At 37.8% G+C, this 20066-nt stretch overlaps 1 protein-coding gene across 3 annotated transcripts in view; it reads right to left on the bottom strand.

Moving 5' to 3' along the window:
• Positions 1-2341: 2341 nt before the first annotated feature.
• ano2b (anoctamin 2b) overlaps positions 2342-20066 on the bottom strand; it is a 76647-nt gene continuing 58922 nt past the window's right edge. For all 3 annotated transcript variants that reach the window (XM_085252921.1, XM_085252922.1, XM_085252920.1), the window contains 5 exons: positions 19107-19259; positions 18474-18526; positions 16556-16734; positions 8720-8825; positions 2342-6221 (listed from right to left, as the gene is read on the bottom strand). In XM_085252921.1, the coding sequence (XP_085109047.1) occupies positions 5841-6221; positions 8720-8825; positions 16556-16734; positions 18474-18526; positions 19107-19259 (872 nt within the window). In that variant the 3' untranslated portion in view covers positions 2342-5840. The remainder of the gene's footprint in view (positions 6222-8719; positions 8826-16555; positions 16735-18473; positions 18527-19106; positions 19260-20066) is intronic.

Raw genomic sequence — 20066 nt, forward strand, 5'->3', positions numbered from 1 at the left:
TTCTGTGTGCTCTTACCTTGCACTAGCATCAGACTGAAAATTGTTATTTTAAAGAAGTATTCAAATCATAATCCTTATTGATGAGGCCATAATCTAACATATTTACACATTTTGTTAAATATCATCTACAGGTGTAGTTTCTTATTTTTAGAGTGACTACTACGAATGTTGTTGGCGACTAATTTGTAGTTGATTAATCATGAGAAAAATTAAATCCAGTTAATGATATTTGTAATAAACATTGGCAATACAAATACTAGGGGTGTATATACAAGATATATGGGACTGTCAAAGTCTTGGTTAATAAGCTTTAAATGACACTGAAATGCATGGAACCTTGCACCGTATACATGTGTGGCTAACATTAGTAGTGCTAGCACCAGTAGCCTTCCATCTCTGCAGGCTGGCATCTACACACCTGAGAACAGCCTGCATATAACCTTTCATTTTCTGCATCCGAGTACTGTCTGTCAACATTGGTTCACACAGCTGTCATCTGATTACTTTCCACTTTGTTTGTTGTGACAACAGCCCATCACACAGGGAGAGGCAAAACCCATTAGCCTCGGATAGTGTCACTCTAACATTGCGAACCATCTTTGTACATAAATTCTTAAAAATATAAGAACAATATATTTACCTTGCATTGCAATACCATTTGCATTTCACCTAACCAATGGAGTAGAGCTGTTGTATGATACAGTATCATGCACTGCTTGTTGTGACTATGGTAAGAGTCTGTGCACCGTCAGCTGCAGCTGCGCGGTTAGGCACCCGTTCGTGTCACAGCATTTAGAAAGAAAAACAGAGATTGACTGCCTCTCCCAAAGAGCACTGCCAAGACAAATCTATGACTAAAATTTCAGACTTTGGATGACACAACTAGCAATGATTGTTTTTTGTTTGCTATGATTAGGATTTTTTGATTTAAATGGATGAAACTGTGTGGACATGGAATGACTGTTGTGATGGCTGTTGAAGACAACGCATCTTTCACAGATGCATCACAAGTTGAAATGACTCACTATGCAACAGCGCTATAGAATGAGCAGCTGTTGCAGATAAAGTATGAACAGTAACCTCATGTCCAGTGATAGAAGGAAGAGCAGCAGCAACTTGCTCACACTTGCAGCTGGATACTGTCAGGGAGTAAAAATATTACAAAGTGTCACATCATCTCTTTTCTCTTACAGTTATGTTGTAGAAAGTATCTTGGCTGTCCATTCAGATATTCAATTATCAGTTAGCAACATAAACTTTAAGTCACACAAACTAATACGAATCCACATCTTCATGAGGACATCTTATATCAACTTAAGTTGATATCAACTGCTATCAACTAAAGCTGGCAAAAAAGTTGTCAAAATTCCCTTGTAAAAAATATTTGAATGTAGAAAAACATGTGGGTAGAAATCAGTACTAATTTCATGCATGATGTAAATTTTTTAGATATACCTATGAGGTTTATTTCACCTCTTTTTGGATATAATGTATGAATTTTGATCGCAAAGACTGCGTTTTACAGGTTTTGGTTGGCTGCTATATTAAACTGAATTACAAAACAGTACTGTTTAGTAGCATCTGAGCTTTAACCAGATAAACAGTACTGTTTATCTGGTTAAAGCTCAGATGCTACTAATGTGCAGTATTTATTTTTGCATCTACTCAACCATTAATTCATATTTCGATTCAGCAAAGCAGTGTCTTCACTCAGTAAGATTTAACGTATTACATCACTGGAAAATTCTCTGCAGCAATTTGCATTTGCAGAAAATCACCATAAACCAATGGTCAAAATACAAGATAGACTTTTAAAGCTGTATCGGGGCCTCTTTTGTCCACCAGGTGGCAGGAATAATCAGAAACAACCCTAAAACAACAGTTGCTACAACTTTTGTATCAAGGTGTTCATGGACATATACAGGGTAGTATAAGCAATCCAAAAAAGGTGTGTTTCATAAATTTAATGTAGAAATACAACCTTTGCTGGAGTCCAAAGAGACGTCAGATTTTATGACAGTGTTTGGCAGGATGAGAGGTACTTTGAAGCAAACCATCTTTTATTTCACTGGACATAGGCACGAAGAGACTCCCTTATGAGGATTATTCTCTTCATCGGTTGCAGTTTTGATGCATCAGATTTTTACTGGTCAATAAAATCCAGTGTCTGTTCATGTGGATTTACCAGCAGACATTACTGATAATGCCATGCTCTAACAGCCTCATATATTCGTCATGTTGTATTTTTCTTTTGACCAAGTAATCCCACTAAGACTACCTGGTCCAAAAAAAGACCAATAAATAAACAGAACTATGGGATAAAAGTACACATCACACAATGTGAAGAACCAATCCATCTAACAATTCTGTATTTAGGATTTTGTACACCATCTTAAACTAGGACCAACATTTTTTGAACAACAGAAAGTCGTTTAACAAATAGATCTTAATTACAACTTCCTAAAGTCGATACAAATAAAGTTAACAGTCTGTCACTGAGTATTAGATGGGCAGATGATGTGACAAATGCAAAGTAAAGAGCAGTTACAAGGCCTCTGAAACAGCACTGAAGGTTTACAGCATGTCGGCATATTAACATTATTACAAGAACTAGATATTGAGTGTCAAGAAAGTACCCTTTCATTCCAGTGAAGATTCACTGTCCCATCACACATCCTTGAAAAGTATACAATATGCAGTTGGCCAGCAATACACATTAGCAGCAGGAGTGATTCTTCCACACTGTTAAATCTGTGAAGATTAAAATTAACAACACTTTCCCTCCGTATTTTTTTCCAAGATGGCATGAATTGAAGCAGTTTTGGTTAATTGAGCAGTCTAATATCTTGTGACACCTACAAATAGTTTATAGTAGCTTGCGGGTCTACTCCTACTGCAAATACCATGTCTATTTCATGTTATGAAACACAGACTGATCACAATTACTGTGACAAAATAGATATTTAACATACCTCATGACAGACCTTCTGTAATGTAGGATGAACACAGCACCAAGTGTACAGGAGCTGAATTTCATAGGTGTTGAAATAAGTTACCAAGCTAAGCTAATAAGCTTCATCAATTCAAGAATTTAAAAAGAAGATGCAGTCTTGCGGGGATTCATCAATACTGAAAGTATTCAGACTACAGTACATGATGCATTCACCCTTTAAAAAAAGAAAATTAAAAAAAACAAACAAACAAAAAACCCCACTAACCATAGCCTTTACATTTTTCATCTATAGAGCACATGACTTTTGTAGGTCTGTCACGTAACCAGTCTCTCTCACTGAAACTTGCTTTTATTGGATAACAGCTGGCTTCTCATCCATTAGGGTCCTAAAAGCTAAACATGAAGAAACCAAATAAAAACTAATCTCAGCTGCATTCTTTGCACATTCAAATTGTTTGCTGACAACAGTATTAACTGTTGGAATATCAGATAGCAATAATGCTGATATGGATGTGTGATGTTTAAAAATGTTGTGTTCAGTGTAGCTTTGTCCATTTAATTTTAACACCTCTTTGCAAATTCAACCTTCTCAGATTTGGTTATGAGTGAGCGCTACTTCATGATGGGAACTTATTTACTCCAGTATGATATGCACATCACATTAACATTGTCTGAATAAAAGAAAGTAGCTTAATAGCTTAAGGTCTTGCAAGACACTGGATGTTATAAAGGGACAAATTTTCTAAAATCACAAATTCTACACCATCAACAAGCGGGCTTGTTTGGAGACCATCTGTTAAATTAACATTTGTAGGCTACATAGCTATGGACTGTTTCAGTAGGTACATCGATGAACATTGACTTCCAAGAGACGATCAATGACTGCAAAGGAACTGCCTACTGAGAAGCTGTTTTATGCCATTGCATGTACATTAGCTACAATATGATCACAGCTTATATTTCTTAGAATTTAATTTTTGAATAACATGCAAAAGCTCTTTTAATCTGTATGTCATTTAACTATACACCAACAGACCTGGGGTCTTTACTACAAAGCAAGTTTGATGTACCTAGGATGTCAGGATATTTTAACCCAGGGTTCATCAATCTGGCTAAGAGCACATTCACATGAAAGGGTTTGTGCTGGCATCATCTGACCAATCACAAACATGGAAAATTCTACTGCAGTAGAGCATCTGGAAGACATAACTATCATATTAGAATAATACAATAGTGAGAGGATGACTGTGAGAGGGGGAAAGCGCTGTATAAATGTGTCTCTTCTTGAATTGCTTTGGTCAGTAAAATCTGTGAATACCTTTCATGTTAATCAAATTGGGCATATTTAAAGTCAATAAGGAAAGCTAGCAGAAATGCTGATTGTATGGGCTAAGTTAACAGGCTTACCAATATCACCGCTCTATTGGTCTGAAAGTAAAATTTCAGTTTTCATTATTTCAGTTGCAGTCATGTTGCTATTTGAATGAGTAAATAGAATAAATATAAAAACAGAATTCAAGGGTACGCGCCAATTTGATATTAGGTCTACAAAGACAAATGGGCGCCCCGTTTTCAAAGGAGTAACTTTTGTAAAACAATTCCCTGCCAAAGTCAGGTATTATTTTCCAGAGAACTGATTGGTCAGCAGGCAGTGATTTCTTACGTGTTCATATTTAATCTAGAGTATAATCTGCGCCGCAGCAAATTAGGTCTGCTGCATAAATTACAAAATAAGTTCCCATTGCATGTAACTCATTGAGAATGGAACTGCCTTCATAATACGGGAACCTTAGGGTTAACATTTTACATATTGGCTAGCTAACAAGCTAATAAAAAAAAACAAAACGTGATTTAACCGCAATCAAAGAAATCTGTGTGTGTGTGAAGATGCAGATTTCCACTAAATGGGCATGTTGAGTCCATGTTAAGGTCTTCTGTTTAAGCAGAACGGGCTCAGATTGATTACTTACCTGAAGGAATGTCAAGGTACACTGTCAGGTGTTTCATAATAAAGGACAGCTAATGCCTTTTGTTTCGCTGTCAATAAGACACAGTGTGATCATTTTCACCTGACTCAGTCTATAAAAGAGATGGCTTTTCCTTTGCATTCACAAGTTATTAAAGTCATTCAACAGTCAGCTGAAAGTTGTCACGACAGCTTCAACTGAAATGAGTGCCATAAACATGGTTTGTCACATTAGCATTTTTCCATCATTTCAAACTCAGGGTAAGGTAAAGAGAAACAATGACCAGCAGCTCAATCTTTAGTGGCAATTTTAGTGAATTCTGAAAAAAGGGGTTCAAAGTGTATTCCTGAATTCTAAAGAGAAGAGTACAGAAAATGTGGTATTTTTCAACTGCTACAAATTCTGTAAACAAAAATACATGAATAGCATAAGCACATAAAGCAGGAAACTATTGACAGCCCTAATGAGGAGCCACAATGTCTGTCAGTTTAATCATGTTGGTTAAATGCTTATTAAGACTACCCATTAGTTCATAGTCCTCTCTTCATCTCCAGTCTCTTCCAGGTTCCTGCAACATTTAGTTGTTTAACCTAACATGATGATTATTGCTTCTCTACGCTATGAAGCTAGTATGCCTCACTATTTTGACCAAAAAGTAAAAACGACAACTCTGTCAGGTAAACAGTCAGTGAGAGTAGGAACAACACATACATACACACACACGCTCACACCCATTTAGTCAATCAATGTGAACATTGCAGAGTCAACCACTCACATATCAGTGAATTTAAAATTTATGTTCAAAAGGTAAGCCACACATACCGGGACACAAAAGACACAGAAAAGACATACATGGACCGAGTCACCCAAGTGACAATCCATAGAACCAGCTGAAGCACCCCCGTAACGTGTGTTTCATCTCACACCGCTGTGTGTTTTGAATTCTCGTTTTCCTTCATGGGCGAAGAGGCAATATTCCTGTTGAACTGGCTGAAACTGGCTGCCCTGCATCTTGCCCTTGGCCCTCCTCCTCCTCGGTCCTCTCCAGCTGTGGGCCCCGATGGCAAAGTACTGTAGCGACCCGGGATCGGCAGATCCTGCCCTGGGGGGAGCGTGTTGCCGCTGGGGTGGAGGGTGGCATCCTTGGCAAACAGCCGCTGGATGAGTTGTAATTTCTCCTTCTCCTCCTGTAAAAAGACATCGACCAGGAGCTTCTTTTCCCTTTTGAGCTGCTCCACGATGGTTTTGGGAACATCAGGAATCACCCAGGCAACCACGAGGCTGAGGAACATCACCAGGTTCTTGAAGAATAGGAGAAAAGTGGGAATATAAGTGATAGAAAGACTGATGCATGTGGAAACAAGTGCGATTGATGATAACTGTGACAGTGACATACTGTATATCAACCATATCAATGTCACTGAGCCATTATGTCAAAAATATATACGCGGCTAGCGTAACACGCCAAAGTTGAAATAATGGATCCTGGCACTATTACAATTGTCCACTGGGTTATACCTGAGAACCAGCTGATCAGTGATGATCCCTGATAGCAATTTGGACCAGTTTAATGCAGAAGCTGATGTTTGCCTTTGTGCAACTTTGAGGTCTTTGCTCAAATCAAAGACAAACCAGTTCAAGTGATGAGAACGAGAAGGTACAGTCTGTAAATTTTTCACCGCAACACGTCAGTAGATTGAAGATTGCATTCATCTGTAGTGAGCAGAGATGGGCAGTAATGCATTACTGTAATCCGATTACTTTTTTCAAGTAACGAGTAAAGTAAGGGATTACTATTGCAAAAAAAGGTAATTAGATTACCGTTACTTTCTGGTAAGCACACTGCGTTACTAAAACTGTAATTTTTTTTGTGAGTGTCTCATGACAATGATGTAAGCGAGTGCGACGTTCGTGGCATATATCGAGTGCGGGAGAGAGTATGCCCATGCAGCTTTTAAAGTGTGGAAGTACTGACCTTACTTTGAGCTTAAAAACTTAAGCTCAAAGTAAAAATGTGACAAAAAAGTGACAAAAACATTAGCGTCCACTGTTCACTGCGTGGGAAGAAAACTTCTTTTTACAGCAAAAAAACCCCTAAACTTCCAAGCAAGTACCGAGTACGCACCGAGTATGCTACGACGTAATGGGAAATTCACAGACAAACTTCCACTGACCGCTGCGGCACACCTGCACCAGGGCAAACCTCTGCCTGCCCCACTCCTGCTATACAGGTGAAAATAGAGCAACAGGACCGCTGAGTCTTTGATTTTATTTATTTTCTGCTGTGTTTTACTTGCATCTATTGAAAAACTGAGTGTAAACACAAAAAAATATTTTATTTTATGTGCAGGAATGTGCAGAAAATAGGTTTAGATGTTAAACAAATTTCTTCCAGTCAGAGAATGTTGCATATAATTTAATGTTTTCTTGATGCATAAAGTCAAGTCATAAAGATTAAAACTAATAAAAACAAATTTTAAAAAGAGACTTTTTCCATTTGATTACATTTTATATGATGGATTAGGCAGAAAGTAGAGCTGGGCTGAAAGATCTATTGCTTTATCACCTATTCAGGTTGTAAATCATGTTTTTAAAAGTAACTAAGTAACTAATTACTTTTGAAAATAAGTAATCAGTAAAGTAATGGGATTACTTTTGGGGAAGTAATTAGTAATTAGTTACTGATTAACTTGACCAACACTGGTAGTGTGTGTACTCTGCGTATCTGTAACCGGAAGGTCGCCGGTTCGATCCCCGGGCTCTCTGTCCTGGTCGTTGTGTCCTTGGGCAAGACACTTTACCCTACCGCCTACTGGTGTTGGCCAGAGGGGCCGATGGCGCGATATGGCAGCCTCGCTTCTGTCAGTCTGCCCCAGGGCAGCTGTGGCTACAACCGTAGCTTGCCTCCACCAGTGTGTGAATGTGAGAGTGAATGAATAGTGGCATTGTAAAGCGCTTTGGGTGCCTTGAAAAGCGCTATATAAATCCAATCCATTATTATTATTATTATTATTACTCAGATACCAAAGTGACTCCGGACTTTTTCCCCTATCTGCGCAGGCCGTCACTCTATTGTTAACCGGAGCTGTCAGTGCTGGGTGAAACATTCTGAAGAGTCCAACATGGACCAATGAGTGAGAGAAGCTCACTTCTGACCGATGACAGCAATACTGAAGTGAGTTGTTGAGGATTTCCCAAACTTTTCAGTCTGTAAGCACTGCTGTTTTTTCTGTTGTTATGCTCAAGGGTCGTAAAAATTACAATTTCCCTCTGACAAACAGTTTGATTACATTCTGATGCCGTATGAGAGTTTATTCAGGACAACAATTTTACATCTATTTCAGATAGTTTTACTAATGCAACTATTTATGGGAGTAGGATTTTTAGTGGAAATTGCAGCAATCACAGATAAAGGACATAAGTGGGTAAAACTAAAAATGATTTCTCACTGTTCCATTCACATCACAAAAAAACTATTGAACCAAAAGTTTAAGAGCAACTGTATAGTACCTGAATTCTGGTCATGATTATTTCTTAACAGAAATAAAGAATGAAACTTTAACAACTTGTCCAAGGACATTTGAGAAACATGAAGCATCTGGTTGTTTTCCTGACCATAATGAGAGCAGAGTGTGATCCACTCAGTTTGGAATGACTGGCCAAACCCCCCCCCCCCCCCCCCCACACCCACACACACACACACACACACACGTGTTTCTTTTATATGCATCACTGCAAATGCAGACAGGATTTAAAAAAAAGAAAAAAACAGAAACTGAGTAATACACTGAAATTGCACCTGGAACAGAATGACGAAGGCGAGCCTTGCAGCCAGGACACACCAGTACTGTTTAGAGAACTGGTACGCGTCTGGAGACCATGGGGGTTCCCTGTAGTCTTTATACCTAGAACAAAAAAAAATAAAATAAAATAAAACACCCATGGAGACAAGAATATCTACGAGTCCAGAGTTTGAGAATATGAGGCAAACATAAGATTAAACTGATTTACAGCATCTTTATCTAGCTGAGACCTTGCCTAATCAAAACATATAGCTCCTTGGCTCAGTCGAGAAACTTAAAGTGCAATAAACTTTATCAGGATTCCTTTCATTTGTTGTCCTTGTAGTAAACACTCTTTATTGTACCTTCAAAACAAACATGGGGAAACTCAAACCACATGTTGTACAAACTGTCTACATGCTCCAAATAAGGACAGAGGCAGAATAAGATAACAAGGACTAAGAATAACAGCCAAGTGCACAACAAAAAGGTAGACAGGGTAGAGCCATTTTACCACCACTTCACACTTTGACATTATACCTGGAAACTTCACTTAACCATAACTACTACTATCCTCACCCAAACCCTTACCAATCATACTAAAAAGCACAAACTGAGATTATGGGGATTTGTCGTTCCCCAAATCTTGAGTAATTAGATTGCGGTCCCCACAGGATCAGCAATACCAGATGTGATACAGAAATTGTGTCAGTCTGTTTTAATCATCACAGAAAGATGTCGTCCAAATTCAGTTCAAGGGTAAAAGGAGGTGAGGAGTGAACACGTGAAATTAAAAAAAATAAATAAATAAAGCACAGTTGGTTCATTATTCATTATTCATTCATTATATCTTTAACTTAAAAAAAAAAAAAAAAAAAAAAAGCGGTTTGTTAACACTGGAGAAAAAATGTGAGTTATTTGCTGCTGGAAGAAAGACATGAATAATATAGTTGGTACAGCTGGTACATTCAGGTACCAGAGCTGCTGCTGCTTCTGTATCTGTTGGCTAAAATGCAACCAGAGAGGATTAGAAAACAAATGTCAAGTTGCAACTGGACTGTTTGAGATTCAGCAGTATTATGAAATCAAAGAGACCCTGCTGAGTGAGTGTTGGAGAAAACCTCAGTGGTTTGTTGGCAATTTTCCACCCACTCTCTCTTAAAATAAAATAAGTGAAACGGACAAAAAAAAAAAAATTCCCAAGAAAATAAAAGCATTTGTGGACAGGCATCTGATTTGAGCTACTGCATACATAAACTAACAGTCTAGATGATCCAACTTCAGCACAGCCAAGATTATTTAGATTTCCAAGTTCCTTAAATTCACTCGCTCCTTAATGAAGGTTGCACCCTCTTTACATCCTACTTTAGGATTTAAAAAAAAGCATTTTCAAAAGAAAGGCAATGAGCAATAACTGTGGGTTAAAATACCTCCATCTAAACACATTTAGTAAAATTGTGGGTATTGAAACTCCAAATAACAATACTACTATGCATGTTATGGAACTGGCTGAGAGACCTTTGCAACCTGCAGCATTATGAGATGTTATGAAATATCACTAAAATGCCAGTAAAAGCATTGAACAGCCTTAACCTGTAAACATCTGAAACGTTGAAGCTCACCAGAGTTCAGCAGCAGGTTACTAATCTGACCATCAACCAACCTTCTACAAATATGTAGAGAATGACACTTGGCTTTATGTTACACTGCTTTTGGCCTCCGTTTTCACAGCTATTGTAAAAGAGGCTGCATTTTCCTGTGGGATGCAAAGTACAACATAGAGCATTCCTTTGAAGCCAAGAACTAGGAGACAGTCCCTCTTATTGTTAACCTCAAGCACATCTTTAGGCAGAAAACGCGTCGTCTGAAACCACTAAATGTACAGAAGAGTGTGGAGACAAAGACTGGCTTTATGTGGAGCTGTAGCTATAGACAGTAGACATCTATTCAACATTAGGTTGAATCAGTCCACATTTAAGACATGGAGACACTCAAAATCAGGTTAAAAAGCAACATTTACTCCGTACTTAAAAATGTACTTTAGTGGAGACTTAAAATGTTATGAAAAGCACAACCAAAGAACAATTTTCAATCAAGTACTCAAACTTTAACTGCTTGCACTATGCTTGGATCAAGTGTGGTGCAAAGGTCCTCTCTCACTTCTGCAGCAATTTATGGAAACATGATTACAGAGATTCTGGGACTCTCCACCATTTGACCCTTAGAACTGAAGAAGCTTCTCGGATGAGAGGTGAAACGTCTTCAAGCAACTTAAAGAAGTCCAGACGCTTTTCTTTCCAAGCTCTTTAGACTACAATGACCTGGATGACTGAGAGCCTTCACAGAAATTACAGAGATTGTAATATTCTTTTGAGCATGAAAGTCAGAAAGTCAGTCATTTCTTTCCTGCATTTATAACTCGATCAGTTCTGGAAGATCCCCAACAACACTGGCTCAAATAAACCCGCAAATCATGACAGAGCTTGAACCTGAAAACTATATTCCTTATATTTTACATAGATGTATTTAAAACTGCACACCCCAAGAAGCAAAACAAAAGCATAACAGAAAAGAAATGCAGGAAGCTCGAACTGCAGGGCAGTTTAACACGTCACGCAAACAGGATGTCTCACATCAAAGTTTTACATTAAAATGACTGCACAACAAAAGTCAATTCCACACACTGTCATGAAAAAATTCCTCTGAAGTCAAAATAAATTAAAGGGACTGAATGAGCTGCCTCACTAAGCACTTGACTAACAGTATAGAAATAACAGAGAGGGAGGGCCAGTGTGTGTGTGTTAGCATGGTCTTATGATGCCTGACTCCTTCTCCTTATACAGTCATGAGTGAGGAATGCTGTCCGTGAGAGTCAGTCTTCTTTCCCTTTCTTTTTCCTTTGATCTAGTCATCTGTCTCTCAGTCTCTCAGTAATATTTTTGTAACATTTTGTTTTAGGTCATCTTGAAATATAAAAAAAAAAAATGAAATAAAAATAAAATAAGACCAGTCTCTGTCAGTTTAATTCACTTAACACTTCTTAGGTGGAATCACAAATACAGTTGTGCTATCAAAGATGATTTTTCTCTCTGTTCTTGTGTGTGTGCACGCATGTGTTTTCTCAAAGCTCCATGTTTGGTTAAAATAGTGGAGCTCTGCAGCACTGAAGCATTTAACTCAATATTCTTTCAGAAGACCTCTCAATAAGATTAGGGTTACTATGTGAGACGAGCGTGTTCGTCTGGGTCATTCCCATCTATAAATAAATAAATAAATAAATAAATACATACACAGTAAACCTGTGTTACGCAACATGGTAGCTGTTAGCTATCATCCTGTTTGTTGTACGAACATATGAGCTTCATATTGGATCCATTTGGTAGGTTTGGCATCACCCCACATTTGCCCCAAACCCCTTTAACCCTTGTGCAGTTTATTCATTGTCTCTAGATCGCTCTAGGCAGGAAAATGGAGCCGGATGCAATCTTTTGGAGGGCAGACTTTGGGGGCACAAAATTTTATGTTGTTTTTCCAATGAGGTCACGTTTCATTTCAAACTAAAAACATGGAGGATTATTTAATGCTGGCAAATGGCAGTATATACTGTATTAAACTTTACACTATATGTGGATCAATGCAATCAGCGTACAGTAATATAAGTCTTGAGCCAGTCCCCATCTCTTTATATTTCACTAGGAAAATGTGATTCAGTTAAATGTGCAAACATACATGGAAATACAAAACATAAGGCAAAACCACAGTTGTACAATTCAAAAAAATAATAATAATAAAAAATGTAAAGTCAATATTTTATATGACCACCTTCGGTGTTGCCGTGATGTAGCCAAATCAGTCTGGTATTACGTCACAAAGAACATAATAAACTGACAGAAAACCAAATCAAATGTTCTTCAACACAGCCTGAACTCTTTAAGAAACTTTTCATGTCATTCTTTTCCTGTAATTTCTTCAAGTAGTCTTCAGGAAGGGCATCTGGCAAAATAAAACTCCCAAATCATACATAGAGCTGTAGTAACTCCTTATACATAAGGGAGTAGCTAAAAGTAGCAGTCTGTTGGTAGCGGTCTTTAAGAGGCTTCTTGAATGACATTCCAAAGCTTTTTGGATTTCGACTGACTTATGTTCTGTTCTGTCAAAATTATCCCACACTGCTTCAGTAATGTTGTAGGTCTGGGCTCTGGGGAGGCCAATCCATGACAGTGTTCCACTATGTTTTACAGATTACTGTACACACTCACTACTGTACCTTTCTCCTGACCTGTTCCCTATAAGTTTCAAGGTTTTTTTTTTACTGTGCTATGTTTGTCACAACCCTATTACCCATACTCTCCAACCTGAAAAAGTAAGTTTTTAAATTATTGTTTCATAAATTCTTGACTTAACAGACATTAGTTTAAGCAGCTTTAGAATTCTTGTTCAACATTTCACTTGTGACATTTTTGTTTTTGCTGTAATTCCAGTTTATTTTCAAATATTTGCTCAAATACAGTATTAATATACTGTAATGGCAAACTAATACAGAGGCAATATATTAAAGTTTCAGTCAGGTTTCAGAGCTCATCAGAGCACAGAAACAGCTTTAGTGAAGGTTACAAATGATCTTCTTATGGCCTCTGACAGTGGACTCGTCTCTGTGCTTGTCCTGCTAGACCTCAGTGCAGCGTTCGATACAGTTGACCATAATATTCTATTAGAGCGATTAAAGCATGCTGTAGGTATTACAGGTAATGCGCTGCAGTGGTTTGTATCATATCTATCTAAAATTAGAAATATCCTGTCTCAGAGTGACGCTGAAAAACTAGTTCATGCATTTATTACTTCCAGGCTGGACCACTGCAATTCATTATTATCACGATGTCCTAATAACTCCTTAAAACTCCCATGATGCATTGAGTTTTTCCTTTCCAGTCACCTTTCTCACTCACTATGTGTTAATAGACCTCTCTGCATTGAATCATATCTGTTATTAACCTCTGTCTCTCTTCCACAGCATTTCTTTTATCTTGTCTTCCTTCTCTCATCCCAACCGGTCACAGCAGATGGCCGCCCCTCCCTGAGCCTGGTTCTGCCGGAGGTTTCTTCCTGTTAAAAGGGAGTTTTTCCTTCCCACTGTCGCCAAAGTGCTTGCTCATAGGGGGTCATATGATTGTTGGGATTTCTCTGTATCTATTATTGTACGATCTACTGTACAATATAAAGCATCTTGAGGCGACTGCTGTTGTGATTTGGCGCTATATAAATAAAATTGAATTGAATTGAATTACTAAACCAAGCACTGAAAATAAAGAATATTTTCTCCTAATGCTGAGAGGAAACCTCTCCTTACAAATTATTTGATAATCCATTGCATAACCGCTTAACCCTCAATTGACTTCCTGCTGATAAGCCTGTTAGCAAAGCCAACTTCCTGTCAGCTCAGGAGTGAGTACTGTCTTGATATAAAGCAGGTATATACCTAAATGGCAATTTTAACAGTTTTCCTCTAAGATTATGATTTTCAATACATTTCCATCTATAATGGTAGGTTCCTTGTTTTCTGTAAATCACTCGAAATCTACACTTTCAAGCTAAATATAATTTTATTATAACCAACTTATATCAGTAGATGTCAGACACATGGAGGTCAAAGGTCAAAGATGTGATATAAGAGGAGGTACAGCCACTCCAAATCTGTTTTAAAACTGATTTTTTTGTTTTGTTTTAAAAGTGAGCTTTTACTCTACGCCAGGGGCTACTCAACATCCCACACTTCAAATTTCATCTCCTTAAATAAACAGTTTTGAAATAGCTATACACTAAAAAGATATAATAATATAAAAATTATTTGTTTAAAGTTTTAACCAGATACACTGTTACTGCTATTTTCATATAAATTTACACAAAACAGCTAACATCAGCATCACAACATCATCAAAAATGGAAAATAGAAAAGGAAAATGTCCTTTTCTTGACATAGTCTTAAAATGTTTAACTCTTTGTTTCACATTCAGAATTTTGATGACACCGACAACACTGTAGGACAAAAAGGACTGCGGAGATGTACAGTCATGCTCTGCTCACTGATGCAGAATCTTCAACTTCCTCACACTGCTGTTTTTAAAATTTTATTAAAAATGTAAAACCTTGGTGGGTAGCTTCTGTCACACCATCCATCTATTTATCCACCCATCCATATGCAGCACCACCCCCCTGCCTTCATTCATTCATTTCCTCACTGGTATTTCTATATCTTTCCATTTCAACAGTTTCCTTACTGTCTTAAAAAGCATTCCTTTGTATTGTTATCTGATCATCAGTTCAATGATATCTCCCCTCATCTCTGCATCCTCTGAATGGATGGATAGTTATTATCCATCCATTCATCTTGACTATTGCATGCATTCATCCATATGTCCAGAACCCCAAATTAACTGGGCCAGAAAGAAGAAGGAGGAAAAAAAAAAGGCAACCATTGTCTGGAGAATCTGAAATTCAGAGCTGAATCATTTGCCCTGAGCCCAGAGGCACTGCCCACATCAGCAGCACTGTCTAGATACAGTCTATACATGACTACACAGCTCTGCTCACTGCAGACACACAAAATCTTCCTGGAACATCCTGCAGCCAATTTCACGCCTATGAAACGTTCAAGGCGAACACTATCTGGTCATTCTTGCGATGTGACATATCAGCCTACAGTGGTACAAAGACTGCATTCTCGCATAGTAATTCTTTGCCATCTTATGTAACAGCAGGTCGGCCTCAGTTGTCTGTGGGCGCTGGCATCCATGACCTTTTCCTCTGCAAAGCTTTATATTGATATTATGAAAGAGATGCTTACCAGTGGAATGAGTGAAAATGCATAAAAGATACAATTGTGCATTTTGCAATAATGCCTTTCCAATCCATTCTTGTTGTTTCCACATTCAAAGTGGCATTACAGTTTGCATGAGGGTGCGATGGTGCGTCTTAATCAAGAACTTAGTTCCTCGCCGTTTAATTGAGTGTTTCACATTTGTAGCTAGCACAAAATATTAATACATCAATATTTGGTATGATAGTGACGACTACAAAAGGTTTTTGGTTCATTCAACTGCAGCCCTTAGCCCTGTAGCACAACCCAACTCAAGAAAAATCAAGTGAAAAAAAAAAAAAATCAATAAATCAGCTGTCCCTCCCTCAGATTGGAGTTTAATATTAGATGCAGAACAGGCCTTCAGGTTGAGCATTAAAAAGTGTTTGTTGTACCCAAAACAAAACACTCTTAAGCAATCCAAACTTGTAATGATTTTCAAAATTAGCAACGTTTAACTAAATTTATCACAGAAACATTTTTGAGACCAGTGATAAACGTTCAAAGCACTAAATAAAGTTCCTAAACTCAAATACAAGTTCAGATATAAAGAGAAGATTTCAACTCCATGAAACAAACATTCTTTAGTCAAGATTAAAGGGCCATTAACCTTAATTTATACATAATAATCTGAGTGAATCCTTGTTAATAGAGACACTGTTTGCATGTTTCTGCAAAGGCCAAAATTATAAGTTATGACAAAACACAGAAATGCTGTTTTATCCTTCCCCAAATTAAATTCCTCAGATGTAAAAATAGATGAATTGGCCTGAATGTTTTCTTGAATGCTCACCAAATACTTCACTGGCAGTTGAGGGAACAAAAGCAACAAGGCCAAACGCACAGCGTTTGTCCATGTATGACAAGTGAATAAACAAGTTGAATAGGTATTCCCATGTTGACTGGCTATTTGCTGAATACAGAAGTGCTCGTCCCACAGAAATGTGAGCAAAACGTAATTGCTACAAATATACTTCGTGAGCATGGGTGTGTGTTTTACCGGCATAAAGTTATGTTTCCAAGCTCAGAGTTCTGTGGTGCTGTGCCAGGTTTTAAATCGGACACGTTGAAGTAGGACAGCGTGTGGTCAATGAAGCCGTGCATGGTGCCCGTCGGACTGTACATGTACTCGTAAACGAGCCTAGGGATGAAGTCGGACGTAAAGGAGATCACAAAGGCCTATAGACAGAAAGACAAAGAGATCAAAACAGAAAGAGTGAAACAGTCTGTCTGTCAGGACCAGTGATATAGAAAAGTATAAAAACTGAATCATGTTTTATGCTGTTCACATTTCTTCCTTCACTTTTTATATATGCAAACAATTTGATTTTTAAGGAAACATTCTCACAGTGAAGAATGTAGCTTATTAAGCTACTGTAAGACCAGAATCAAATCAGAATACGATCAGCTATTACTCAAAGCCAAACTATCTGTAGCTGTAAAGGACAGAAAACCTCAGACTGATGCTTGTTCTTTTCAGTGAGAGGAGGGACAGGGGTTACAAAGAGCAAAAATCTGGTAAACTGTGCATTTGTTTAATATACATTTGAGTTTAAGGAACATTAAAGTCAGTAGAACTGATAGATACACATCTGTTATTGTTGTGAAGCTCCTGGTCAATCAATCAATCTTTATTGATAAAGCACTTTTTATACAGCAATGTAGCACAAAGTGCTTTACATGGTTAAAAGCAGCCCACCCCACCCTGCCCTCCAACTCACTCCCCACACTCTCATTAATATAAACAATCATGGATACATACCACCCCCACACACACACACACACACTTAAAAAGTAAAATTGGGCTGGACAGACATGAGCCAGGTGAGGAAACGCTATCACAGGGAGCCGTCTGCACCGGGAGCCGGTCACGGACTGCAGCCTCCAGGCTGGGCACACAGCAGGAGAGAGGCAAAGAAGCCCCCCAGCCAGGCTGAGAAGACCCACAGAGCCCCAGCAGCCACGGTCCACAGTGTGTGTCCAATCCCTCAGATCTAGATTACATTAAAAACTCCTGCTGCTTGTTTTTGGATCTGCCACAAATCTGTTTAGTATTAAAAGTAAACTAGATGGGCTTTAGCTCACTGGCCAGAGACAAATGCAAAGCAGAACCTTCCTGACCCCCCTTCCCCCTCCCCTCCACAAACATTGCATATTTATGTATTTCAGATACAACTCTGGGATCTCATGAGGTTATGAAATTGACAAAAGGTCTAATCAGCAGATCCAAAAGAGTATTTCACACATTATCCATGCCTGCGTGTAAAATTTGCCCCAAAATTGCAAATATCTTTTTTTATTAAAAATCTATAATAAACAATTATTTAACTACTTATTAACTAATCAGTCAAGAAATATGGCCGCCCATCCAGAGACTAGTTCTGTTGAAGGTTTCTTCCTTTTAAAAGGAGGATTTCCTCACCAGGTGCTGCTCAAAGGAGATCTGTTTGGACCCGTTTGCACTTTACACTTGTTCTCTGTTCTTTCATTTGATAATTTCTAAGGCACTTTGAATTTCACCTATCTTATAGCAGCACAGAGATCTGTGTTAGAGAAGTCTGGAAATGCACCATTATGCCAACTTTGTTAGTGCATTCCTGTCTCCGGTCTCTAAAAACAGGTAACATTTAATCTTATAAAGACATGAAGAAGTGGAAGATCCATGCAGTATATGCAACATATATACTATACAACCATTTTCCCCAAGATAAACTGAGCTGTAGAGGACTTTAAATTGATTACCAATTGCACCAACAGTGATAAATGTTTAAGTGTTTGGGTGTTTTGTGAAGTAATTAAAACACATATATTACTACAATATTTGTAGAATAATTATCTTCAGGTTTTTATTTTCCATGCATCTGCCTCATTTACTAATTTAGAAACCTGGAAGAGTGGAACACTGTGTTTATACTTACATTTATAATGACTGAGAACTTGCCCATTCCACTTAGTACATTGTACCAAATGCCTGTAAGGTGAGAAGCAAAAAAGACAGAAGGATAAGTTGAAGGGAATAAACAGGAAAAACAGGAAAGTCTGTATTAAGTACAGTAATAAAACTGTATAGGGACTGAGACAGTCAGTTAAACTTTACCTATAAAGTATTTAAAGGATATATTTATAACTGAGTGTGATGCAAATGTTAGCTAATTTTTAAGTGATCTGCATATAGACCAGAGCTTAGCTACACATAGACAAATAATCCATCTGATGATTATGAATTTACTTATTTTAATAATCCAAAGTGAATTATTTCGCTGGCAAACCATCATTCTGGTGATATCAGTTACCTAGAAAAATGTTATTGAATCGGTTGCCTTACAGTGTGGCTTTTGGGCTTATTAAACCTCTTTAAAAGTATCTGGGTACAGTGAAAAATGCTTGGAAATCAAGCTGAGAGGTTTCAGTCTGTGTATTAGTGAGATTAGCCAAACTGCCTGAAGCCACTGCTAACTCAAAGAATCAAATCAGACTGGTTTAAGATGAGTTGTAGCATCTTGTTGATGCTTAGAATGGCGATTCATAAACTGAGTGTCAGATTAGCTTACCAATGTCTTTAGCTCGTGCAGCGACTGGCCTACGCAGCTCTGTAACAAACTTCTTGGCATCCAATCTGATCTCAATGATATTGTTCAGCAGGGCAAAGAGAGGAGCCAGCGGGAAAGAAGCCACGAACAGAGAGACGAAACCAAACTGGATGACTGCAGAAAGAGAAACAGTTATTACATCTATCGGATGTATAATATAGGACATTAAAAAGTTTTTTGGTAATTTGTCTACATGTATTCAGATAAATAAGTTCTATATTTAAACCAATATTTACAATTACCAATTAAAAAAAAAAACACTGCTTACATGTTAATTGTTGATATATCCCATACTTCCTACTGTAATTTTGCTGATGATATTAATGGCCATTCTACATGTAGATGATGTGATGATCTAAGTATAAAGATGAACAATACATCTGCTCCCAAAGCCTCATGCAAAACAAAAACGGGACTCATGAAAGTTTCATTTCATGAATTTACATTACTTAATTTATGATGTCTCAAGGGCACAAAGAACATTGAACCATTGAAAAGTAAAACAAATCAGATGTTTACAACGTTCAAGTTTATGTCACATGCTAACATAAGCCCCAGTGTTTGGCACATTTTGCTTTGGAGAGAAAAGTTGTTTAACTGAAAATCTCTGGATCTGCCTCAAAACTGTTTTCAAGTTAACCCTTGTGAAGCTGCAGTTACGTCGACAGGTTTTTGGACGATGATGCTTGTTTTTGGCAGTTTTGTCCCTGTACACCACCACAGAGTTTTAAATCAAATGATCAGGATGTAATTCAAGTGCAGACTTTCAGCTTTAATTCAAAGGGTTCAACAAAAGCATTAGACTAACTGTTTACGTCAGCTTTTATGCAAAGTCTCCCATTTTCATAGGCTTAAAAGAAATCACACAATTGACAGACAAGCAGTTTTTATCTTTCAATCAAGTTTCCACAATCTGGTAGC

This window comes from Mchenga conophoros, linkage group LG17, assembly GCF_057382185.1.
Source record: "Mchenga conophoros isolate Kocher_MC1m ecotype Shallow Benthic linkage group LG17, M_conophoros_male_GT1.1, whole genome shotgun sequence".
Lineage (NCBI taxonomy): Eukaryota > Metazoa > Chordata > Actinopteri > Cichliformes > Cichlidae > Mchenga > Mchenga conophoros.